This window comes from Clupea harengus, chromosome 17 (genome assembly GCF_900700415.2).
Source record: "Clupea harengus chromosome 17, Ch_v2.0.2, whole genome shotgun sequence".
Taxonomy (NCBI): Eukaryota; Metazoa; Chordata; class Actinopteri; order Clupeiformes; family Clupeidae; genus Clupea; species Clupea harengus.
The window spans coordinates 4988591-5016373 of record NC_045168.1 but is presented as its reverse complement, the minus strand read 5'-3'; the positions used below and the strand labels follow the sequence as shown (position 1 = coordinate 5016373).

Sequence of the window (27783 nt, the reverse complement as noted above, 5' to 3'; positions counted from 1 at the left end):
CTTGGAATCAAATGGACCTCTGGAGCAAAATTCATCCTTGTTTGATCTTCCAGTTGAATAATAATTTGGGAGAGGATGTTTTAAACTGCTATGTTTCCTGGAAATCTGCTTCAGAAAGCTTAAGCGGAAATAATTTTTGGGCACATACAAGCAGATTTCTCTGAGCATGTGAAAACAATCATTGACTTTGAGATCACTTGTACAAAAAAATGTTGAGGTCACTTTTTCAGTCGCTGTTAAAACAAGACACAAACCTCCTTGTGGTCTGAATAAGTGATGTTATTCCGGTCTACTGTGAAATGATCAATACTTGTTTATTGGTCCTTAGTGTTTCTTCTTGGCTTAATGCCCGTCAACCTGGTGATGAATAGTCCAATTAGGCCTTTGTGGCACCCCAATTTTCCTTTTTCCCCCTCTACATCTGACGATATTGAGGTATTTCCCCACTATGTAACATAAATTAGGCCATGGCAGCATTAATGTACACTGTCAACAATATATTCATGCTTTTCACAGCCTGGAGAAATTCAGTTGATTTATTTATAAAGAAATCAATGAAACATACAAGTGTTTTTTTGTAAATGGACAAAATAAATGGATTGACTGATCGAGAAGTTTGAAAGTTTCAGAACCAATTCGGTAAATGCTTGTTACATTTGGTCAAGTTGTATCATGTTGTATGTATGTGTGTTTTTGTGTCTTTTGCCTACATTCCATGCAGTGTATGATTTACACAAGGACAATTTACATACATGACAAAAGAAAATAGGACAGAAACTTTCTACGGCCATTAGAAATCACTTTCTAATGGTGAAAAGAGATGCATTATCCAAAACCGCAAAACACCAGAGAGGTGAAACCATTGTTACATTAACTGTGGCAATTATCGTCTGAAACTGCCCAGAGACCAGTTCTAATGCCAAATTAGTGTGTGGTTTATGGTTGCATGGGAGGCCAGCATTGCCTCCATACAGGTCGGAGTCTGGAGTCTGCAGCCACGAGCCGCTGTAACTGGATAGCATCAGACTGTGTATATAACCACTGTCGTTTTGAGGCGGCGGCAAATAAGGCAGGCAGCACAGAACTGCTTAACAGCTGCTGGACACAGAATAGGTAGGAGATTGCTTTTTATCTGCCTTGACATTATACCACACCATTATATCATATTACACTATCACACCATTATTACAAGAATGATTCATATTTATACTGCCACTTGAATGGAGGGGAGTTTGGACACCCTAATGGGTTACACTTACCACACTTCTGAAAAGTTTATAAATGTATCTTATCTGGCACTTGATGTAGATTTTGTTCACTTGTATTAAGTAAGTTGTGACTGTTTATTTCAATCTATTTTAGTGTTCTTAGGGAGAAAGAGTCAGTCATGGTACAGAATGTAAGTTTGATAAGTAAGAAATAGGCACAGACCTCATAGTTTTCATAAGCATTATTTTAATGTAGAATGTGGTAAATGTGTGTATCATTACCTGATAACTGCACAGTGCTAAATGTTTTATATTAAAACAATTGTGATGTCGCAAATCCTGTCTGTAGATAACCATATACGATAATTAATGCAAAAAAATCACATCAGAAACATGGAGACAGGAGGCTTAGAAAACAAATAAAACAAAAGGCTGAGGGGAATGATCCAATGAGGAAGTACAAGCTGCAAACATTGATTGAGTTTGAATACACTTCAGCCGTGATTAATTGCTATAGTTGTAATTAACATCGGTGGCAATGAACATATTCACTAATGTGAATGTGTGAAATAGTATAGTTTAAGATATTTTAAGTCTATATGTTTCAAAGACAGTAATCTGGAAAGAACAGATGCACATGATAGGACAAGAAGGACGCTGGAGTTTGTAAGACAAAAGACAAGTGATAAGATATATATATAAAAAAAAAAAAAAAAACATCCTTGAAATAAAGGAAGCAATGTACCAATGATTATTTGAACGCTAAGCCAATGCTGATGCTCATCCAAAATCACATACTGTATAACCTCCTTGAATATCTTGTGAACAAACTCAACTTCTTCCTGTGATTACTGCATGGTGCTGTGAAGAATTTATACAAGATACGGCACATACTCAAATGTAATATGTAATTAGCAACTAGAAAACCTTGAAACTAATTAATCATGGTTAATTATTTTGTTTAAACTCCCCGAAGATACTCAGAATGGCATCTTCAATTGATTCAATTGTTTTTGAGTGGCAGTCAACTCATTTTTGGCTTTCCACAAACCAAATGTTTATGTTTAACGGTGTAAAACATGATTCAGCATTACAATTTTTTATGTATCATGGTAGAAATGCTATGTCACCAGTGAATATAGGGGTCAGTGAGTTCACCATGGAGATCACTGTCTTCCTGAATGCATGAGTGTTCTACTTAGTGCATTAACTGATCAAATAGTTTTCAATATTGCACAGGTTATTTAATATAAAACATGAGGGGAGGTGAAGAGCAGAGTTTTCATGGCCAAGTATATGCTGGACTAGCTAGTTGTACCTCACAAGCTACACATGAGATGTTAAAGCAGCTATAAGGAGTTCTGTTCCAAAACTAGCAAGCTAACTACCTAAAAGGCATGCAAAAACCTTGCAAACAACACCAACAGCCCAGTTGAAACGGATAGAAGCTTGCCAACACACTAACTAGTGTCTTTTGGCAGTATAGCTGGCAATGTCATGCTGTGAAAGCTTTTCTTAAATTTCGGCAGGGTATTCTAGCCCAGTACACAGAACTACATAGGGCATATCCTCGATGGAAAGACACATGTGTTTATCTGTCCTTCACATGATCCTATGCTATCAAAATGAATTTGAGGATGGTAACAAAACTAGCTAGTTGCCTAAAATCCATACCTCAAAAAGTGTCAAATTGTTGCATAGTGTTACTTTAGCTACTAGTTTAACACAAGATATGTCAGAAATCTCACACTGGGTGATACACTGTGAGTGATCTATATCCAATAAGGTCTCACCAACAACAATCTGAAAGCGAGGGATTGATATGAATGTGTTTTGCACAAAGTCAATACTGGTCTTGTTGTGTTCCTTTACCTGCAGTTATGGTAATATTTAAGTGTAGCCAGTCTTGGCACCAGTCCAGTTCCAGCTTAGCTAGGGCAAGGAAAGTGAACACAGTTTGAAAAGGTACACTGAAGGAGAAAATAACACATTATAAACGAGGAGAGAGCTCTCTTATTGTGTACATTCCAGAAAGACAGTTTTACAACTGGTCTTGATGGTGTAGTCATATGTACCTGTGTATTGAACAGGTAGAAGGAATAATCAAAATGCAGAAATAACATTGTATATTTTCTGCATTTCAACCGCCAAATATGGTTTAGCACTTTCTCCATGTTTGGGTGAACTCTAAGGATACACTTGTTTGTGTTTTGCATTTTAAATCTCATTGAGGTTAGCCAGACCTGTTGAATTTGGCCAGCCAGCACCGGCCATGTTGTTTGGATAGATGGATTATACATCCAAGTAAAACTCACAGCCTCTCCCACAAAAACTGTGATGAACTGCATGTCATTTATGATGAGTCATGACAGTAATTGTTTTCAGAGTATGGTCAAGAGAAATTAAATTAGACTGAGAGCGCATCGATGTGCAATTCCGTAGTTGTGATGGTGATGACCTTTGGGAAGTTGCTCATCGATCTCTGAGTTAAAAACCTAATCTTGACATGATAAGAGGGCCTAATCTGTAATGATGTGTGTTTATACCGATTTTTTCACCTTGTGCTCGGACCCTGATGTACACATGTGGTGTTATTGATTTTTTCTGTAGAATTAAGAGTCCAGGTACGATAAAGCCAAACATTCACAAATACAATAGTTACTGTAAATACCTGCCTTTCCAAACTGCATCGTAAACAAAGGATGATGACAATTTTCAATGTCCGCCACTTAGTGCGTTCCTGTAGTGGTGGGATTTATACGTTTTCAGGGAACAGAATTCCCACGGCAATTGCCCTTGTAGTGACACATAGAATTGATTTTCAAAACAAGAGAGGTTTTACCTTAAAATATCCTCATTTCACGTGACGTTAAAAATAAATGATATCCAAAGGGCCCTTTGTTGCTTATGGTAAGAACACCTTAGGTAGTGGATGGGCAACATCTTTTCCAGCCATTTACATGTCTAACAAACAATGCTCTGCTGACGACAATAATGCATTGTGGAAGAGCAGTAATCAAATCTGCACATGCCTGCCTGACATCATTCTGAAGACATTTCCTCTTGTCTTCTAGCAGCTGTCTCACCCACCAACTCGGCTGACTGTAAACGCCTCCCCATGCCAGTCTCCAGGGAGAGCAGTTTCTACAAATGCGTGATCGACACAGACGATGCAACCCTGGATTCGGATAAAGTCTTCGAAGTAAGTCCTAAGTGATGCTAAGGGGTAAAGGGTTTGCCTCCACCGTGTGCGTGTGCTAAGTGATTGCTAAAGATGTAGAGTGGTATTATTGACGAAGAGCAGATGTGACTTTGCATGCTTGTTCAAACTCAAATTGAATGTATTTCTATGAAGACTGGTCCTACTTGAATGCACAAATATTAAAGTGCAAAATAATCAAAAATGTATTAAGCACATATTGTCTAATGATAATCACATTAAAGTGGGACCAATTTTTCACAGATGTAAATGTCAACAAGCATTTGATGATGAGGTAGACTTTTAGTACAAAGTTAAAGAAAACTGTGTCCAGTGCCTGGCTTGAATGTTTTGTTTGTTCACTGCACCTGCACCAGTGCACTTCTGTGTGGTTATGAAATGATACACTCTGTACACAGTTCTGGCACATGTGAAAACTAAAATAATAAGAGTATGAGAGCTTTATTTAATTCACGAGATGAGCGGTTATGCTGACACGGCCTACATTTTTTCAGGACACACGCACACACACACATTCAAACCAAATCAGTGACTTAACTTGTGTGATAGAAATTCCTAGCCGGCCTACATCAACAGTAAAAACAACAATGACAAAAACATCCACACAACCCTCCATACTAGAATAACATGAACACAAATATGGATCCTGTTGTTGTTTACCCTCTGCTCTTTCCCTCTTCTCCATCCTCTCATCCCTTCCACTGTCCAGTGCGCTCACCAAGGGAACACGGCGTACCTAGAGAACATCATCAGGAAACACCCAGAGTGCCTGGCGGCCAAGGATGAGACCGGCGCCACCCTATTCCACCACGCCACCTCCGGGGGAAGCCTGGAGGTCATTCGGCTGCTGGTCAGTGCCACCGGACCGGAGGGTGAGTGCCGCGGGTTTTTAATGGTTCTCTGCCTCCCGTGAAGGGCCATTACCACTCAAGACTCATGTTGGTGTCTCCTACAAACAGTACTTGGTTATTAGGCTGTAATGGGATCCGGGAAGATTGGTGTAATCAGATTGGGGAGGACTGTAATCATGTAAATATCACACACTCGTCTGTGTTGGAAGGAGACTTGGAATTAGCCACGCATTAGCTCTACCGGAGATGTGAATGACACACACACTCTCTTACCATGATGCACACTGCTGGTGAGGGTCTGTATGAAAGGACCACACTTTTGAAGGATTTATCCCTGTCTTAACCTCAGGTTTTCCCAGAAAAAAAGCCTCAAAAGCTTTCTCTGTAAATTACACTTGTGTGCTATAATCATGGATCCCAGTTAATATAATCATATCAGATATAGGCTGTTTATATATCCTGATTCGTGACAACTCACACATATTTCTCTTTAAAGATATTATTTGTATGTATTCATACCAGATTTGCTAATGTAATTGTTGATATGGTGCTTCTTTCCTTTTTAGACTTATTTTGCTCGTCCTCTAGAGAGGTCTGTGCTGTATGTTTTCTGTACTGTAGCTAAGACCAGACTGTTTTTAGCCCACACCATGGCATAATGTGAGGAGGGCTTCCCCCAATTTATCAAGCTATTGATCTGGAGTGCTTCGCTGTGAAGGTAGGGCTGGGTAGGGAATGTCACATGAAGTTAAGAGATATTAGGAGGGCTGACCTTACCCACACAGAAACACAATAAGACACATACTCACCTCAAGTAATCATCCCCGCAAAATGAAATACAGTAACCGTAGACCAAAGTAATCTTTTACTATACACACCACTGACCGCTTATGTCCCCGCAAGTCATCTTCAGTTAGGGAAGGAAGAGATAAAAGCAAAGCACACACACATACACACACACACACACTCGGAAGCAAAGAAGCAATGAAATGATCGTGCCAGGAAATAATGACTTGAGCAAGGTGATAAGGTGAAGGAGAGAACCTCCCTCTATCCTCTGATGGAAACCCCACCCCACCCCCTTACCCCCAACACCACCTCTATTACCCCCCCACCCTCATCAAGCCATGCTGAACCTCTGTCACGACCGCAGCAGATGGGCTTGTGAATGAGTGTGATAGCTGTGAAGGCGTACAGTATTCTTTATGGGGCTGACAGCTGACAGTGGATCTTTTTTTCCCCTTATCCTACATAGTGTCAGTGACAGTGACGCTGACTTGTACTCCACACTGGTTCAGCTTTAGGAGAACAGAGATAATAGAACTAATGCAGAGAAGACTGCACTTCACTCACGCATAATACACTCTGACTAATCTATATTCAGTATAGTGTATGTGTATTACAAACCCAACTTAAACATGAAACAGTTGCCATTTTGGGAATTGACCCTGTGATCTTAGCATTATCTTATACATTTAGTAGCATAGCTGTTATTACACTCCTTAATTATTATTTATTTTTTTAAACGATTTATTTATGGGCTTTTAGCCTTCAATCAGACTGGATAGTGAAGGTAGACAGGAAATGAGCTGGAGAGAGAGATGGGGAGTGGGATCGGGAAATGACCGCAGATCGGATTCGAACACGGGTCCCCGTGGGTGTTCAGACCCATATATGGTCGGGGATGCTGCTTGTGCCACAGCTCCCCCCCACTCCTTAATTATTTGAATACATGCTTTTAGCCAAGGCTATTTACAGAGTAGTACCGATTCATCAGTATGTGTGCTCCTCATTAATCAAACCCATGATGTCAGTGATGTTAGCACCTTCCTTGCCAAAAGAACACGCACGCACACACACACACACACCTCCACAACATAGCAGTTGACGTGTGATGTGTCACCCCCCTCGAGTCGCCCCCCCTCCAGGACTGAACCCGCGTGATGAGCAGGGTAGTACACCACTGCACTGGGCCGTGGAGAAGCATAAGGAGGGCAGCTGTGCGCTCCTGCTGGACTTGGGAGCCGACCCCAACATCCTCAACACCGCCCTCATGTCCCCCTTACACCTGGCCATCAGCAAGGGACACAACGGCATGGTGGAGGTCAGTCTGCAATGGCCTCATTGCCTTTCAAACCTGGGTGTGTGTGTGTGTGTGTGTAAGTGTGTGTGTGTGTGTGTGTGTGTGTGTGTGTGTGTGTGTGTGTGTGTGTGTGTGTGCATTGATTAGTTGTGATTGAACAGAAAGCTAACACTCTAGACTAGAGCTGTGAATTTGTCCGCTTCATCGCATGGGAAAGGTCCTCCTGTTCAAGAGGAAACACATAGACATCTGCAGACATGGCATGGTGGAATGGGCATGTGGGCTGGAATGATTACAGCCGTGATGGCAGGTTAAATGTTTACACCAACCCAAACACCTTGAATAAGGGTTCAAAAGCACAAGGATATGTGGAAGGAGGTGGGTGAAGGAGAGAAAAAAGGGAGCCATGTTTGGCATACTTATAGTCCACAGTATGAGTGACTTGTCTCCAGACTGTGTGCTCACATATTGGGGTGCCAAAGGCATGTCTGGACCCATGATACTAAGCTCTTAGCTCTTAGCTCTGGAACGAGTTTGGATTCTGCGGCTTCATTCTGGATCTGGGCACCAGAGCACTTTAAACGTTTATTAACATTAGTGCTCTGTTAATGTTTATTAACCTTCATTAACATTCGATGCTTTGTCAACGTTTAGGTGTTTTACACCTAATACACTTTTAGAGCTCTAGTGTCCTTTGAGTTACTCTGACTAGGAAGTAGCCCACTGTTCTTTGATGATGTTGATTCAGATCACCTAGCAATAAAGACTGTTACCCCCCAACTTTTGGCTTGGATGAGTGTGTCTTACACTGAAATCTAAAGCATGTTGAGATGAAACATGATTGATTCATTTGTTCCTCTTTCATATCAGGGTCCAGTCCAAGTTTAGGAGGGTTATCGTTGGCAGCACAAAAAATAGTTTGATAAATGTGCTTCAACTTATAAGCAGCGGGTATTCAGGATGCTGTATTTTTCTTTTCACACAATCAATGAGACTGAAACAGCTGTGACATTAAGAAGAGGATTCGATCAATATTGGTTTTTGTTCCCCAGCAGCAGCGAGCAGGGGTTTGTGATGTTATCGCTCCCTTGAGCGAGCACAGGTTGTGTGATGTTTTTCGCTCCCTTAAGCGAGCACAGGTGTGTGATGTTTGTGCTGGCGTGAGCGATCCCAGGTGTTTGACCCCTCTGCTGTCATCACAGCTGCTGCTATCCTTCAGTGCCACGGACGCCAACCTGGAGGGAGACCTGGGAAACTCCCCCGTCATGCTGGCCTGCTCCAACAACAACTGCCAGGCCCTGGACATACTGGTGAGAGGGATGAGAGGAAAAGAGAATGATGTATACATGAGAATGAAGATGATAATAACAATAACAATAACAATATTAATAATATTATCATAATAATAATAATAATGATAATATCTGATATACTGATACTATATATATATATACTACTAATATAATATCTGATATACTGATACTATATACGGTATATATATATATATATATATATATATATATATAGTAATTACAAAGTAAAAGGTTTACAATGACAAACTTCAAATTAGTTTCTAAAATGTTTTAAAAACTTTATCCTCTTGAGATTAACAGTGCACATATTGCATATATTCAAATACACTTTATAAAATATGTACATTCTAAAAAATAAACCATCTTTCTTAAGAACATTTTCAAAACTAAAATATCAGATCAGTTTACCTTTGCATACTATTACAAAATACAAATTCGTGAGGCACTGCATTTATGAGAGCTGATGGCTATGTAAAGTAGGTGATTGAAAAATATTCAAATCAATGGGAAACACACCAATGGTGTGCTTTCATCATGCAAACAAGAGTCTACACATATTTGTGCCTCTAAATACAGTATATTTATATGATGACATTCAAACATCAATATTTTCACTGAACTCTAAACAAGGTTAAAAGTTTCACACAGACCCCGGTGACTTGTATAGTTCAGAGCAATGGACTGAAGTAATACTGCTTTCTCTCCCCATCTCTGTCTGTTTCTGTCTGCTGTTCTAGTTTAATTATGGTGCAAGACTGTGTTCTCAGAATAAGCTGGGCCACTATGCTATCCACACTGTGGCCTTTGCTGGAGCCAAAGAGGCCATGGAAGTGATTCTGAAGAAAGGTATATCATTTTTTGGCCCAATGTTATCTATTTACCCGTGTCAGTTTATACAACTTGGGAGGTCTGCAATGTTTCAAAATTGTTTAAGAGGAGTAGTGGAACTAAACTTCTCCATGTTTTGACCAAATGGGAAAATTCCATACTTTGAACATCAGCATTCTTTGATCCCAGTTCAGTAACTCTTCACTTTTCTGTATGTTGGACCAAAACAAACAAGCGTTGTTTGCATTTGATGACACGACATTGCAATGCAAATCAGTATCTGTCTATAGGCAATACAAATCATGACTGGCAACTTTGCATATACTCGCATACAGCATGTGTAAACTTCGTAAATTTAACTTTAACTAAGCAAATCACTTTTCTGTATGTTGGACCAAAACAAACAAGCTTTGATTGCATTTGATGATACGACATTGCAATGCAAATCAGTATCTGTCTATAGGCAATACAAATTATGACTGGCAACTTTGCATATACTCGCATACAGCATGTGTACTAAGCCACTTTAACTTTAACTAAGCAAATGTCATTGCTCAAATATGGCCATATTTTGCTTTTTTGACACAGGGGAAGAGACTGGACACAGCCTTGAGACTCACATCAACTACCTTGACAAATCTCACTGCAGTCCTCTACATTTGGCGGTGCGTGGGGGAAACACTGAAGTGATCAAACTCTGCATTGACAAAGGGGCAAGAGTGCATCAGCAACAGGTAAACATTTCGGTAACACTTAACTTGAACCTGACTTCATAAGACTGCCATAACCATGTCATAAATATGTTATGGAGGATGGCATATGCTGCCATAAATACTTATAACAATCTATAACTATTGACTAGCGACTATAGGACGCTATGACAACTGCTTTGGCATATAAAATTCAGAGAGCTGTCATGACGGTTACAGAAAAATGGTAATGGCGAAATCATTAGACATGATGTCATGATACGTATGACATCTGCCAAAACATGTTTATGATATGGTTATGTCCATCTTAAGTCTGAAGCCAGGTTCAAGCAAAGTGTTGCCAAACATTTCCAGTAAGCACAGTGCCACAAAAAGCTTTTCCCGAAATCCTTCAAAAATATCTCCATGCATCAACAGAATGCAAAGTACAAAGAGCCTGAATCTGCATGTCTCATGAAACTTAATAGCCTTCACTTTTGAAGGCCAGCAGATATTGTACCGTAAGGCCAATTTATCAGGATGCTTCCTATATGAGAGTGGACCTGAGTGATCATTATGAAACTGATTCCAGGCAAAGCAGTTTACCTATATCTAATTACAGGCCAATAACCAATTGGATCCTTTACCTCAAATCCATGCCTGTAAACAAAACAGCAAACACACACACACACACACACACACACACACACACACACACACACACACACATACACAAACATGACCCATGTGTTTAAGATACTGAAACGGACCTTTCATAGTAGCGTAGCTAGTAACCAGTAGCCAGACAGTAACCAGTAGCTTGTAGCTGGCTGTGTAAAGGACATTGGTGTGGATCTGTCCCAGTCTGTGCCAATGTAATGATAGTCAGTCAGAGCTGTGCAGTGAGTAAACCTCACACCCTGACACCTTAAGGGACGTGCTAGAGACAGACACTAGCACCCATGGGTTTTAGCCTCCTTGCTAGGACACCCGCCTCCCATGCCTGTGGTTACGATCTTGAGTCAGGTGCAGGACTGTGCTTGTCCACAAAGCAGGTTACTCCAGATCAGGGCCGGATCTAAGTCAGACTGAAACCAGATTGGCTTCAAAGTCAGCGGCACTCCGGCTTCTGCTATCTCCTCTGTATGCTGCATGTTATAAAAAAAGCCCCTGATGGCCAAATTGATACAAATGACACCCACTTATGTCCCGGGACTGAACGAGGCCCTGCGCGGTCCAGAGGCTGCGCCAGTCAAACTACCCTCATTAATGGTTTGGATTACTCCCCCTAGAGAGGGAGGGAGGGGGATATTGCCCAGCGCTCATTTCAGGAGGAGCTGCCAAGCCCTGGCAGGGTTGGACTCTGTCATTTGTCCCTAATGGGCTACCGTCATCTTCATCTCCTTCTCTCTCTTTCTGTCTCTCTCTCTCTCTATCTGTGTGTGGGTGGATGGGTGTGCGTGTGATGTATCTGTGTGTGTATGTGTGGGTGGCTTTGTGTATGTGTGAGCACATGTGTGCGTGCGAGTATGTGTCTCTGTATGCATGAATTTGTTTATGCATGTGTTTGTGTGTGTGTGTGTGCCTATGTGTGTGTGTGTGTGTGTGCATTCCTGTGTGTATGTGCATGTATATATGTATGTGTGTGTGTGTGTGTGTGTGTGCCTGTGCGGCTGTGTGTGGGCGGATGGGCGTCTCTCGCCAACCTAGGCTGACAAATCCACGGCTCTGCACTTGGCCTGCACTCAAGGTGCCATTGAGGCAGTGAAGCTCATGCTGTCCTCCAGTTGCCACGGGGAGGACATCATCAACATGAGGGACGGGGCACACCAGACCCCCCTGCACAGGTGCGTTTATTATACGACAACCAGACTCCTGTACACAGGTGCGTTTATTATCCGACAACCAGACTCCTGTACACAGGTGCGTTTATTGTCAGACAATTAGACCCCCTTGCACAAGTGCACAATCAGACCCCCTCCCTGCACATGTCAGTTTATTATCAGCTAACCAGACATTCCTGCACAGGTTAGACAATGAGACCGCAGTGTACAGGTTAGTTTATTATCAGCCAACAGATGGACCAGCAAGAACCTTTGGCACAGGTTAGTGTCTTTCTCAGCATTCAAGGCAGAGCCAACCACATCCCCATGCACAGAATAGTTGATTATATCTATCTCATTATCCCCCCACAAGTTAATATGATGATAGATCAACAAATGACCCTGTAGTGATCTGATGCCAGTATTTTCCACTGTGCACTTGAAACCGAGATTCAAAACAGAAGCTCACCTGAGCATCCAAGCCCCGATATAAATACCAGTGCCAATACAATACACCCAGTAAAAGACCTATGCTTGAGTGGTTTGATACTGGCAAGGTGATAAATGTCACATGATAGGATGCCTTTTGTTTGAACTCTTATCAGTCTCTGATACTGAAGCGAGACCTGCTTTATGGTGTATTGGGGGGAGGGGAGTGCAATGGAGGAAGCCCAGTGTTTCCTGCAATAAGACAAACATATCCCAGGATATTAGTGTGGTCCATTCATCTTCTGTATGGCCTGGGAATTAACTTGGAATCCTCATCTGCCCGATTGCCCTCTGTTTGACCCATGCAGTAGTGTTTGAGTTTATGGGGAAAAATACAGATTTGTGAAAGCCATCTGTTCAGTGACAATCTTGACCTTAAATGGACCTTATACAGACATAGGCTGCCCATTCACATCACAGTGTCTCTCTCCCTATAAAAGTGTTTTATCAGCGGTGTTGTTCATTGCAAAGAAAGACAACACTTAAATTAAGGAAGCACATAAAACTATTTGTTTTTCTTATTCCAGGGCAACGATATTCGATCATGTAGAATTGGCAGAATATCTCATTTCAAAGGTAAACGCCCTGCTTACTGGATAAGAATAGAAAAGACAATTGTCAGATACCATGTTTCTTCTTTGTTCAGTGATCTCAAACTGACATTTAAATGAGACGTGCTTTAACATGTGGATGCATCCTTTGACGTCTTGAACTAATTATGTTAATTGTACATCATTCTGGTGTCTGGTGACATTACTAAATATAAATCGGTTGGCTTAATTTTGTGTTGAGAAAAGGGAGCAGACATCGACTGCATCGACTGTAAGGGCCTCTCGCCACTGCTGCTGGCCACAAGCTGTGGAGCATGGAGGGCCGTGGCCTTTCTACTGTCCAAAGGTGAATCACCAGCTCATCAAAGTACAAAGAATAAATGCACACACAAAGATTTAAAAAGTTGAATTTGGATGAACACACATGTTGTGAGTCCCCCTTCTCTGACTAGAGGTAGACTAGAGAGGCTTTTTGTGTATGAAAGAATGTTCTCGACTGATTTCAAAGGATATTATTATTCGTCAGTAAAGTCATACAGTGCATGTTTTGGCAAAGAGTTATTTCTGTCTACAAAAATTAACGTAAAATACAGTGCCCCTTAGTTAACATGTAAAATACAGTGCCCCATAGTTAACATGTAAAATACAGTGCCCCTTAGAACCAGAACACCACCTAACTGCTGAACTTTGGGTGAACACTGAACGTGTGAGTCTCTTCTCTGTTAAAGGAGCAAATATTAAAATCAAGGATAAAGAGGGACGGAACTTCTTGCATCTTGTCACTTTCCAGCCCAAAGGACTGAAAAACATCCCGGAGCACGTCTTACAGGTAATGCCATCTTTGTCTTCTGTTTTTCTGGTTTCCTAGTGACAGCACTGCTTGCTTTAGATCCCTCTGTTTACTTAATTAGCTGAGGTGACCAGATTTAGCGACTGGAACCAAGGGCTTTATAATCACTCCATCAATCTAATTGGTCGACAATATACCCAGGGAGAGTGAGCTAAAAGATGCAATTTTATGGATCTCCTTGAGCACGACTGAGAAACATACACTTTTAAAATCACTTCTTTAGAGCAGCAGTATGGAGTTTTGGTCATGCTAGCTATCTAAAAGAAATTCAAAAACTGTGCAAACAACACCAACAGCTCAGTTGGTACTGATAAAACCTTGCTAGCGTGCTAACTACTGTCTTTTGGTGATAACATTTTTTGCCAATATTGTGCCGTCACGGTTCTAGCGCATATCCTGGATGACTGGTGGGAACGACATGCGTATTTATATATCGTTCGCATGACAATATACCATCAAAATGAATTATATAAACATACCTCAGAAAGTGGCAAATAGTTGCATAGTGTTGCTTTCATTTATTTCTGTAAATGTTGTACATACAGTACTGATAACTCTGTAACTGTAATCCTGCCAATACAAAAGTGTTCCTGAACTAATGGCCGAACAGCATTGGTCCACATTGTACATGCAGCGTCTGTGCACGCTATGTGTTTGATACTTAGGTAGGTACACTCTCATACGTATTTATGTACATATAGTTCAATCATGAAAATAAGGACTGTAATAAGTACAAATCAGGTTTGTTCTTACATGTCCTTAACTACTTGTATATAGAAATTGTAGAAATTGTAAGAACAATGTATGCTCAATGTCAATACATGTTGTTAGAACAGGTTCTCCTAGTTACGATTATAATTAGGTTCAGGGTTAGGGTTCAGAGCAGAACACAAAAGCCTCCTCTATGCAAATAAACCATTGGGGATTTTAGATTGCTGTGTATTTTAGTTGCTGTCAGTTCACTGCTCTGACATATGGTGTTGTGTGTGTTCCCGCAGACCGACGCTGTGAGGGCCCTCTTGTGTGATGAGGATAACGAGGGATGCAATCCCCTGCACTACGCCTGCAGACTGGGCATCCACGACTCTGTCAAGAACATCCTGGGCCTGCAAGTTTGCCCAAAACGCAAATCCAAAAACAAGAAATCAGCCTTTCACTTTGCAGCTGAGTGAGGGTTATCTTTGTTATCTTCGGCACTGCGTTGGATGCACGGCCGAATCCTCACACAGATTAATAAGCACGTTGTCTGTGCAAATTTGCAATTCATTTGGCTGAGCTGAAACAGCAGTACACTCATCTATATATAGTAGAACTGTCTTAGTCAGATCTAGACACATATCCCAAACATTGTTAGTGCACATAAATATCTTATCTTATGTCTAGTAAGTCAGTTTTAATAAAGGGTGTCCTAACACAATATGACATTCAAAAGATATAGGTCATAGCCACTCAAAATAGTTGTCCCTTATGACACATTCTCTTTTGTAAGCCAGATATGGGCGTATAAACACATGCCATAGACTGCTGGAGACCATCACAGACTCACAGATGCTGAACGAGGGTGATGAACATGGCCTCACGCCCCTGCACCTGGCGGCCCGGGCAGGCCACACCAAAGTGGTCGATCTGCTGCTCAGGAAAGGAGCTTTGTTTCAAAGGTACGCTAATTGACAGCTGAAATACAGTACAGGCAAAAACTCCACACTGTAGTACCAGATACCCACAAGTAGTGACATCACTGAAGCACTGTCTGTAGGTTTTTCCCTACCATGTGACTTAACCAATATCTATATAACTATTTTGTTTCTCTGTAGTGGGGCAAGTTTGAGGTTGAATTTCTTTGCCAATCTTTTCCACACAATGTCATCAGAAATATCTCTTTCTTGTCAAAATAAGCTCTCTGGTCACTGACTCTGACAGTAAAGAATAGATATGTTTTCACTTTTGGTTGAACAACCCTTTCAGCAACGTAATAGTAGAATACTGTATAGTAGACTGCACTACATTTCAATGCTAACATAGCTTAAGCGTTTTAGCCTAATGTGCTAACACTGATGTGTTGGCCCTATTGTTTGGTTACTCTCGCCATTGGATAAGATTCAATAGTCATTCAGCCAAGACAACATTTGCAAACACCTTGGCAGGACTTGACACAAAAACAACGCCGATGTGGCCATACGGAGGATGTTTAGCTCAACTTTTACTTCCTGTTCCTCTCCAGTGATTACAAAGACATGACGTGTTTACATCATGCTGCTGCAGAGGGGTACACACAGACCATGAAAATCCTCCTGGCGGCCAACATCAAACTACTGGACAAGACTGATGAGGATGGGGTATGTGTTTTTCGGAAAAAACTCCTCCGTAAATGCTAGTCTCTACCCTCTCTTTGGTAGCACTTTCTCTAATTTCTGTGTTGGCCAAACATTTTTCCCTAGAAAGTAAGAGGAAGTAATAGTAATTATAAATTCTCTAATGACTTGTTTCACCTCTATGTTGTGCATTGTCTAATTTAACATTACAGTTATATAGACTATATGATATATTATTATCATATACTGTTTGTCAACATTTTTGTTCTTCTTCCTCTTATTCTTCTTCTTCTTTTTATACCTTTCATTACACAAATTTTTGGTCGGCCATATCATATATCAGACTTAACCAATCCACACGAAACTATGGTTGTAGCCCCAAATGGCATGATCCGGAATAGAAAGTTTGTGTCCCTATGTGTGCGTTTCTCTTAAAGAAAGGTGTGGTCAAAGCTTTTTTTATGGCAAGCTGGCCTCTAGGAGGTGTATTACCCTAGCTCGTTACGACTCATATGTGTTGTGAAAAGCTAGTGAATTGCCAATGTCTTGCAATGTAAAGGTTCAAACTTAACAAAATGTGACACCCTGCTATCGCTACCACATTCTTTGGGCACACGCCAAGTGGACGTTTGTCTAGAGGGGGCACTGCAACCGACATAGTACAATATCTAAAGAACTGTTTCAGCTAAAATTCTGAAATTTGGTATGCTCATACTTGGCTTCAGTTGCACAGCCAATCAAACTTAAGCAGCCAATGCAAGTCTGTGTGAATGTTAATGAAATGTTATGGGCTCATTCATATTAGAGGCAATTTACCAAATTTCAATCAAATCAGAGATAAAATGTCTACTACAAGCTACACCATAATTCCCTCTGCTCCTCTGACATGGTTTTGGCTATCCTCAAAATCCATTTTGTCTTTAACTCCTTACATAACATTTACAAAACATAAAGGATATTTTCCAATGGTCCTCTTTCACCTTGAAATGGTCAGTTCATTCACTTGGGGCAGTGTGCACATTCTGCTTGGACCCCGCTAATTGCTGCTCATGGCTATATTTAAGCTTATTATTATGATTGTGCATACCCATCCTGTTATAAATGTCCATATTTGTATGCCTATCTGTAGCATTTACGCTACACTTACTATTGTATTCAAACATATTCTTGCCTTCAACTAATAATCCAACATTTTATGTACATGCATATTTAAAAACAAACGTAATAAATGACAAGATCAGTTATACAATGAAACTCATATTGTTGCTTATGTGTACATGTACATTCCACAAAATCCTCAAATTTAGCACAAGAACATATCTATCATAAAGTCACGCTCAACCTCATATTCACTAGACAGGTTGCAGAACCACAGAAAGTCACAGGTACTGCTTCACAAACAGTGTACAGCCGCCACATCCACTAACTATATTTCCTTACATTTTCACTCAGATTAAGATATGCAACAAAGTTTTTAGTGTATTATTGCCAGAAATGTTATCATCTAAGATAACGCCATTATATACAATTTTTGCTCATTCTCTCACTTTGTGCTGCGGCCATATTGCAGTAGCGCTATGCGGTATGTCTAGTTTACCTTTGGTTTTCTCACTGAAACTCACCCACATACATACCACACACATACACACACTCGTGTTTATCTGCTGCCAGGTTTATAAACTGCTCGCAAATTTGTTTAAACTTCCATATCACGTCACACAAACAATGAAATGGTGTCTATGGTAATGGTAATGGTGGCCAGCAGGTACACAGCTGTGCAGTGAGTAAACTTAGTTTCCATGGTAACACAATAGACACTAGCACACACTAGCTTGTAGCTTTCTTGGAAGCAATGGCCTCTTTGCATGTCCAAGAATGCACATTCCAGTTCAAGCAGGTTTATATGTTAAATGTAGATGTCTTCTAGATGTTTAGATCCACAATAGATTTCCTACCTGCACCTAAACGGCCATTAACATTCTGTTCACTTTTCTCAACACTTGGTCACAGAACACAGCTCTGCACCTGGCTGCCAGAGAGGGACATGCTGCTGCGGTGAAACTTCTGATGGAGAGGGGTGCTGACATTCTTCTGAACAAGAGTAATGCCTCCTTCTTCCATGAAGCAGTGCATCATGGGAAAAAGGAAGTGGCAGACACCATTATTGAACATGAGAGGTAACGTGACCACCTGCTTCGTTAATGTCACTGCTGCCATGCATGCAACCTGTCATCTAATGTCATCTAAACCACAAAAACATTTATTATTGCTTTGGCTGCAAAATTTGGTTAATCAAAAATATATTTTCACTCACTCATATCAATTAATCAAAATGTTTAGCATATTTTGATTTACACTCCAAAGCCTTTTAATTTTTAAGATATAAACAGTACTCGAAAACTGTACATGCAGAAACATTTTTGCAAAGCACAGTATCTTTGACATGTGCATTGATTCACGTTGATAGTTAATCTACTGAAGTGGTTAATATCAGTCAAATCCTCTATAAAGTTATAATGTTAATTTCTGATCATTTATTGTATTGCTGATAGAGGAAAGTGCTCATTATTTGTAGCGTGAAAATCTATTTTGTGTCTTGTCGCAGATGTAACGAAGCTATTAAAAATTTTAAGATAAAATCTGACCATCGCTGCGTGGTCATTGACTTGATTGAGTTCCTCCCTGAGTCTTACAAGGTCAGTATGCCCAACTCCAAACATCAGAATAGACCAAATAGATGTGTTTATATGCCATAACTACTAATGGTGTAACTGGGAATGTGTGTGTGTATGAGTGTGTGTGTGTGTGTTTCTGTGTGTGTGTGTGCGTGCGTGAGTGTACGTGTGTGTGTGTGTGTGTGTGTGTGTGTGTGTGTGTGCGTGCGTGCGAGTGTACGTGTGTGTGTGTGTGTGTTTATGTGCCTTAAATATTAATGGTGTAACTGGGATGCTCATTACTCAGCACTTGCTGGACCAGTGCGTCAGTGAGTCAGACCATGACGTCAACTGCCCTGACTACCATGTGAGTACAATCATTTTTAATGTACTCAAGTCTTTTAATGCACACTTTTATGATAAGGTTGAGTAATGAACATAATGAGGACATCTCTGAGGAAAGATAAAAAGGAAAAGAAATACGTGCTGAAGAGATAGGGGGTGCTGAAGTTAGGCAACTGCAGTGAGACAGTGATTCACATTCACAGCAACAGATCATTTATGAATCATCCTTAAACGAAGATACTGACTTTTTAAAATTACACAATCAGATTTTTTTCCTATTTTGTTGGAAACCTGGGTGAAAAGGTTCTACAGATTATGTGGATACCTCTACAACACGCCTCTGGTCAAACACTTTTAACAGTTGCACCCGTACACATCTTGTCTTCACAGAGTTCTGCAGGGTTCTGTGTAGAAACTGTTTTGGTTCTTTTCGGGACACAAGCCAAAAAGCTCCACAAGGGGTTTTGGATTACCCCCTTTTTTGGTCTAGAATGACCTCTTCATACCACCTTATTAATAATATATGCTCACGTTGGGAAATGTCTGTTTTCTATTGTGCCTGCAGATCCAGTACAATTTCCAGTGGCTCCAAGCTCCAATTCAACTGAAAAAATACGCAGCGACGGACAAGAGTCTGAAAGTCCAACCTCTGGCTTGTATGAATGTAAGTGACAGCCAACATCCTCTTCGTCTGTTTTAATCAAGACATCAACACAGTGTGGAGAAAGGAACAGACAAACAGCTCAGATCAGATACTCTCTGTGCCAGACTAATAAACAAATACAATTATAAGTCAAAGAACCCGCCGTTATGTTCAACTGGCCTTGTTTGATTATTTCTGCATAATAAAGGTGTCAGAACAAGTGTCAAATATTTAGTACTTGAATGAATAATGGGCAGACATATTATTATTAAAATGTCCCCCAGCTAAAAGCCCAGATTTTAGCTTGACACTGTGAAACAATGCAAATGAACAGCAAACCGCAGCAGCAAATGACCAGTTTCTCCTCAGCTAAAACAGATTCAAAATGTGTGGTGTGCTGCCACTAAAATACTAACTGCTGTGCTTCTCCCTTTAAAACATTTAAAGTTAATGGAACATCAAAGCACTGACATTTCCTAATGCAAATTCACAGGCCATGGTGCAGTACAACCGCATTGAACTTCTTACCCACCCCATCTGCAATAAATACCTTGAAATGAAATGGTAAGCATGCGCTTCTGTAACACTTTATGAGCACTTTTTTAATACACAGCTTATTATGATGTATAAGTGATCCGTCTACAAGGACAGAAATTGCATTTTATATTCAGAAAATATCAACGTGAAATGACTGATTATGAGATCCGACTCCAATATTGGAATGTGTGTTACATAACTGCACCATACGCTCTACGGTAAAAAAAACGAGAAAAGTCGCCAGAATTTAATATCAAATGATTTAAATACTATTGGTGTTCACCCAGCAACATATTCATTGAAATGATGTTAATTTCATTTACTACACTGGTATTTAATGGCTTGGCCTCATTTATTCTATAAAAGGGAAACACTTCATTCCTTTTATACTTTTATACATACACGCATGATGAAAATTGGCCACCGGCTGTGCCGTAACCCCTAAGCCTTCCCGGTGTTTGATTTTATGACCGTGCTGGCTGCCGTCTCTGGCAGGCTGGCGTACGGAAGCAGAGTTCACCTGATCAATCTGGTCATCTACCTGCTTGGCTTGCTGCCCCTCACCTTCCTCATTGTCAACCTGAGGCCCACGCAGACCACCGGCCAGAATGGAACATCTGTCGTGGTGGGCCCCATCCCAATCAGCCAGGTACTTCCCCTCCATTCGCTAATTAGAGAGACCTCGTACTGCAGGCCTGTGCTGTGAAATAAAAGTTTCTTTGAGCAATTGTGCAGAGACAAAAGAGACAGAGGCCTGTGGATAGAACAGTAGAGGTGCTGACGTGTACTGTTCGTCAAATGATGGAAAGTAGAAGCTCGCTTTCTACTTACATGAAATAATTGAAGTAACACTAAAGTGTCATGAATATGCAGTGGTCCAGTTAAGTGTGTCTGCAATGGGGTCTTAAGGCACTCGCAGGCATGTATCAAGCATGCAGGTTTTTCGCTTTAATGACTTCGACACCACTTCATGGTAATATCACCTCGTCACCTCTTGCTTTCACTCCTCCCTCCTCACAGCCGCCAGGGCCTTCCCATGATTCACGTGGCCTTGTTGGCCAGATGTGTTTTGCTTTGACAGAACATTTTATGTCCCATTACTTTTAATGCCTTCCATCATCATCCCATATGCATTTCCTGGGTAATAACCTTGTCCTTGTCCTATTACTTAATTTACTCACTTTCATTATGAACTGCGAGTAATACATCAAGTTTGCCTGGCTTCAAGGTTAGACTGCCTATTGCTCTTGGCATTGCTGAGCTCATTTAGGATATTGCTATTTGTCGTGAGAGTTAGGAGGTCTTACTGTATAGTTTGGCATTACACAGGTATTAAGCTGTGATTAAACTAGGATGCAGCTCCTGGAGGACATTTAACTTTGTATTTGCTTATGAAATGATATATATATATATATACATACATTTTTTTCTTTTCTCGTTTTTTAATCTTTCTCTGCTCTCCTTTCCCTTCCACAGAACAGTTACCTAATCACCCCCAGCATCATCATGGTCCTCGTCATGAGCTCATACGCCATCCTGAAGCAGATGATGCAAATGTCACAGCAGGTAGGTAACGGTCGTCGTGTCACCACATTGCTGTGCCATGGCATGTTGCGCCCGGCGATTAATCAGTGTCATACCTAGGATGAACCTTCAAGGCGAGGTTTCCCACAGAGGACAGTTGTGCCATTATGCGTGATTCAGTGTCAGTGTGTTTGAATTGCACATCCAGGCCTGGCAAAAGGAATGAGGTCTGGCCTTGGGGACCTCCCCTTATTGTCATGTGCATCCCCAACCCCAGATGACAGCCAGTGGAACAGGCTAAGGCCCTACTCTGGCCCAGCTCTGTGGAGACAGTGTCTGCCTTGGAGGGGTTTGAACACAGCCAATTGCCCTGAGTGCATGTGATGGTTGTCTCATCTGTGTGGTTCAATGATGCCATACTATATTATACGGGTTGTATACGTGTGGAGTAGAATAACCATATATTTTCGTCGGTCACATTACATTTGCAGTGTCAATAACAATACAAATCTTTCCCATTTTCATCTTCCATGTGTAGAAATCGAGGTACTTCAAAGATCCCTCAAACCCAGCGGAATGGGCGAGTTCCATCGCCTCTTTGGTCTTCACGATTCCCCTCATGTTTGGTGTGGGGGACAACTGGGTGTGGGAGGCAGGAGCTGTGGCCATTCTCTTAGCTTGGATCAACTTCCTGCTTTACCTGCAAAGGTACTTACTGTGCACAATATCAAACCAAAGCCAGACAGGTAGATCATAGATCATTACGCACTTCTTTAAAGTAAAAACATAACTCTGTCTTTCTCTCTGTGTCTCTCATTCTCATTCTCTCTCACCCTGTCTCTCTTTGTATCTGTGTCTCTGTCTTTAACGCTCCTTCTCTCTCTCTCTCTCTCTCTCTCTCTTTTTTTTTTTAGGTTTGAGCATTTTGGCATTTACGTGGTGATGTTTGGTGAAATCATCAAAACGTTGTTCAGTGTCATCGTGCTTGTAATCTTCTTGGTCCTGGCGTTTGGATTGTCTTTCTATGCTCTCATGCTCCATCAGGTGAACAAACATTTAGAGTTTAATCAACTCTGTTATATGATATCATCTCCCATACATACACACACACACACACACACTCACTTTCAATATCCCTCTGTCCACACAAAGTGATTGACTGTGGTTTAATAATGGGACAAATAACAATGCCTTCATTTCCCTTTGTTCCCTGTGCATTTACTATTCAGAGTGAGTTTCACTGGATAGGCCTGTCTCTGGCTCAGACCTTTGTCATGATGGTGGGGGAGCTCAACTATAATAGCAACTTCTTTGGCGCCTTCGAGAGCAAGCGGCTGGCCTTCCCCCAGATCACCTACATGGTCTTCGTCTTCTTCATCCTCCTCATGCCCATCCTACTCATGAACTTAATGGTAACAGCCGGCGCACTCGCTCACAAAGGGGGGAGCGTGGTGGGGAATTAGGGCTGCTAATTGTCGGTAATGACTTGAATCGGCCCCTGTTAAATTGAACGTATTTGTCTCCATTTGGGCTCTTGTAGATTGGTTTGGCAGTCGGAGACATTGCAGAGGTGCAGAGGAACGCCAGTCTGAAGAGGATCTCCATGCAGGTTGGAGAAGGGCATCCAAGCCGCTTGGCAGAAAGTGTAAACTTGTTTTAGGGCTGTGTTTGTGTTGTAATGAAATTACCGCTGCTCTCTTGCAGATTGATCTTCACACAAACCTGGAGAAAAAGCTTCCATATTGGATCCTTAAGCGAGTGGACAAGTCCTCCATCACTGTTTATCCCAATAAGACCTGCGCAAATGTAGGTATTTGGCAACAGTGGCAGTGTACCTAGAGTTTATTACCGGCCCACATGGTGTGTGTAATGTTACAGAGGAGTTGCACTTTTAAGGCAATTAGTCCACCCCCGCATATGTGAATTAGCGAGCCATAATTCTCTGACAGGAGAACCACTTGCCCTCTAGTTTCCCCCTCACTAAATGTGCCGTGTGCCTCAGCTGAAGACGTCTATGCTTTTGGGTTACGCTAACAATTTGTAAGATAGAACTGTTCGGATAAAAGCGTTTAAAATAAAATAATTAATAAAAACCGAGAAATGCTGACTTGTCAGATTTCGTGTGATTCCTTCAGAGGAGTGTGTTCAGGTTCTTCCACTCGAGGGACGTGTCGGCGGTGCGGAGCCGTCTCAACACCAGCAGCCAGGAGCTCACGCCTGTGGAGACGGAGCTGAGGAAGCAGAAGCTCAGGTGACCTTCCTCTCACATTGACAGTAAATGGATGATTGAAAAGAAGTGAACAGCTATAGTTGGCATTTTTTCCATTTGTAACTTTTCCTCTGGTATGTGAGGTTCTGTGATGGAACTCATCGTCGACCATTGTGTCAGAGATGGCATCGCAGCAGGAGGCCCCTTGCATAGCACATTCTCATTGTTCTCACACATAGCAACCCTAGCAGTTCGGAAACATTGCTTACCTGGCCCTATCTGGGTGTCGCTGAAGTACCAAATGATACAGTCTTTCACTTTAAATGTTTTCCAGGAGTTTCTTTTGCAGTGTATTTGTTAACACAAAAGACAGGTGTCACATTACCTAAACTGCTGAATAAAAGAAATCGCATAGACATTAGCAAAGCAAATGCTTTAGCAGTCTCAAAACTGCAGCTAATGTAAGGACAGCAGCTCTCACCATTCCAAATTGATATTAACCACAGCATTAATGGGCTCTACTTGCTCATGGTCACTTATGACATGCACTTCTGGTGGTTAAGTGGTGTGTTGTCATAATCATTAATGCGGCATAGAGACAGTTGGCATGTGGATTTTCTGTGTGTGAGTGGCCTCTAGTGGTCAGGCTGTAAAGTACATGCTTACCCATTTTAGAGTACAATGTTTTATATGTGCCTGTTCCTGTGCCTGATACTGTTGTCTGTGGTTGACATGATTCCTCATTTGATATATTATAACAGAGTATGTATGAATAAAGTACACACTAACACTTAAATGAATAACTAAAACTAAATCACTTTAGACTATTTGACACTTCTGAAACTTTCTCACATCTCTACACTCATATTAATCCTAACACATTTTATTTCTTTATTTATTTATTTATTTATTTGTTTGTTTGTTTGTATGTTTGTTTATAGATTAAGGGAAATATGCAGTATCCTGGAGAAGCAACACACCATGGTGAAGCTGATCCTGCAGAAGATGGAGATCACATCTGAAGCGGATGATTATGACGGCCCTGACGATGCCTTCAGCGGCAGAAGAGGCAGGGCTCAGACGTCCAAATGGATCCCCCTCATGAGGTCCCTTCAGTCGTCCCATCACTAGGATTAGGATTAAACATTAGGATGTTCTTGGTATGCTGGTAGTGGAAGATGCAGCTTCAGCAATGTTAGAGACCCCCAGCAACACCTGTTTTCAATTTGGCATTCGTTCTGAGTAAAAGCTGTTTAGTTTGAACATGCTGTGTAGCTGTAGGGAACTGTGAGGTTGGCTACTGGTGTTTCTAGCTCTTTGCTAAGGTCATCAAACTTGTGTGCCCTTGAACTTGCAGCAGTGAGAATGAAATGTGTCTTTAGGTCAATTTAGGTGCACTTTAGGTTGCGATGTAGCCATTATGGTTGAGTATGGTTGACTTCAAATTGTAATTTTCATTATGTTTACTGAGGAGAAAAAGAACAGGATGTAGGTGTTTAGTGTCCTTTAGCCTATATTGAGAATATTACAGTATCATATCAAATATCTGCTGATCATGTGCTCTTTTGTCCTCTGTAAGAGCCCATTCATGCTGCACTGGGAATGACAAAGTGTGCAAGTTGAAATCCATGTATCAGCATGTAAATGTGGGTTTCTTCACATGTTCCTCCACGTAACGAACAATATACAGTCTACATGTCCGCCTGCCAGTGAGCGCTTCATATGCACCTGATGATCAGTTTGTGAAGTATATACATTAAGTGTGTTACCCACTTTACATTAAGTGTGTTTATGACAGTCTACTTGCCTAAGTAATAAATAATAGTGTATGCTTTTAAGTGTGTGCATATTATTACGCTTGACAGCAAGTGCAACAAACAACACTTGCTAATACAAAATATACATTGCACTTACTGATTAAATATAAAGTAAGACAGTACCTAAGGACACTTACTATAAAGTGTGGTCGTATATCCCGTATCGTATATTTATTAACTTACTGTTTATTAACTTACTTCATGTCTAATATTCTGTGGTTGGTCAAATAAAACATTAAGACATTTGCCTCTTGTTAACTTTCGTGCCTATGTAGTTTATACTTTAAATATGCTGTGTGGCAATCCCTTTTCTGGAGCTGTCGTATAAATCCAAATATTTGCCTGAGTGTGTTTGTACACTGTATGGGCACAGCAGGCTCGGAGTACTGCCAAGCCCCAGTATGAGCTGGTGCACTTGAACAGGACATTTGAGTGCAGGTTATTTAAAAAGCCAGCATCTGATTTATGCACTGATAAGTCCTCTCGTTCAGATTTGCAAACTATAAACCGTGCTATGTGGAGCATCACAGATAGATATTTGTTACCCCCCCCCCCCACACACACACACCCACCCACACACACCCAAAACATTTACAGGAGGTTGGGTGGAAGAATTAGCATGCAAATTCCAACTGGCCTCCCGCCCGGACCTGACAACCCTTTTTCATAGCGGATCCATGCCTGCCGGACTGTAGAGGAGAGCAGGCATACTTTAGATTTACAACTCTGTTCCCATAATTCAATGGGGCTTTGTATCCCAGTGCTATGCGGTTTTAGAGGTGAAATTCCCATGGAGAGCGGGCCCTCTCTGAACGCAGCCAGCTGATTGGCTGTAATGAGGAGTGGGAGTCGTGTGGGATGGGTGGCTGTTAAACGGCGGTGACAGAACAAATTTCATTTAGTATGTGTTTAGATGCACAGTGCCATGGGAACGGTTGGGATATCACGCTTCCAGCAGGCAAGGATATGGACATTCTGTCACAACTGGTTTGAAATAAAGCTGTGTTCCACATTGTAACACATGGGTTGTTTAATTGTGTATTCCTGGGCACCACATAATGTTTTCTGTGTTTGAAATACCTTGATTGGCACAGTGAGAAATAGAGATATAACTTTATTTAAATGTAATATAGCCCCACAGGCAAGATGTGATCACACACTACCACAGCATGCCTCACAGTATAGGAAATTACTTATTTTAACTGATTATCAAACTCTGCAACAAACTTAAAATGAACTGAATTGAGATGTATGTTTCTGTTTAGGTTTGTGATGTACTGTATACTTTACTAACTATACTTACTAAGCAGGAAAGAAAATATTTCTTACACTGTACACCATTAATGGACCCCACAAATTGGTGTGGGATCAGTTAAAATATCCACTAAATGCTCATAAAGAGGGACTTTCCTGCTGACAATCTCCTTTGTATCTTCAGTCAGTACACTCCCGTCTAGCCTCCATTACTATCCCTGAGACTCCCACAGCTGGGAACCCTGGGGCATAACAGCCACACGGACCGGGGGAGTCTTTTTCAACACCGCCTTTAAAAGCAAATTATGTCTGCACATAAAAAGACAAAATAAAAGGCCTCACAAGGTCCCATCAGTCACACGGTTGACGCGACCTTCATAGCTATTAGATGGCCCCCTTTGCAAGCCCCTCACCCACTCAGCCTTCTTCCTCCTCCCTCGAGTAAGCACCACAACAGGTGCATCATTTGTTACACTCACAACCCAGGCCCTCTTACTAGCTGGAGGCGCGCACCAGGAGAGGCTGATTGCAGTATTAGGATGAGACTCCATAGTTCTCTCTGTGATCAACGGAGACTGTGGGA

At 41.3% G+C, this 27783-nt stretch overlaps 1 protein-coding gene across 1 annotated transcript; it reads left to right on the top strand.

The window, feature by feature from the left end:
- The first annotated feature begins 1028 nt into the window (after window positions 1-1028).
- trpa1b (transient receptor potential cation channel, subfamily A, member 1b) lies at window positions 1029-26192 on the top strand. Its single transcript, XM_012816073.3, has 28 exons — window positions 1029-1113; window positions 4286-4410; window positions 5138-5300; window positions 7208-7383; window positions 8565-8672; window positions 9413-9521; window positions 10092-10237; window positions 11903-12039; window positions 13032-13080; window positions 13302-13401; window positions 13784-13884; window positions 14904-15073; window positions 15399-15563; window positions 16127-16241; window positions 18228-18394; window positions 18823-18913; window positions 19179-19238; window positions 19782-19880; window positions 20353-20423; window positions 20892-21045; window positions 21873-21962; window positions 22459-22628; window positions 22835-22964; window positions 23150-23332; window positions 23461-23529; window positions 23625-23726; window positions 24056-24171; window positions 25071-26192. The coding sequence occupies exons 2-28, from the start codon at window positions 4327-4329 to the stop codon at window positions 25258-25260; spliced, it is 3315 nt and encodes a 1104-aa protein (XP_012671527.2). The 5' UTR covers window positions 1029-1113; window positions 4286-4326; the 3' UTR covers window positions 25261-26192.
- The last annotated feature ends 1591 nt before the right edge of the window (window positions 26193-27783 follow it).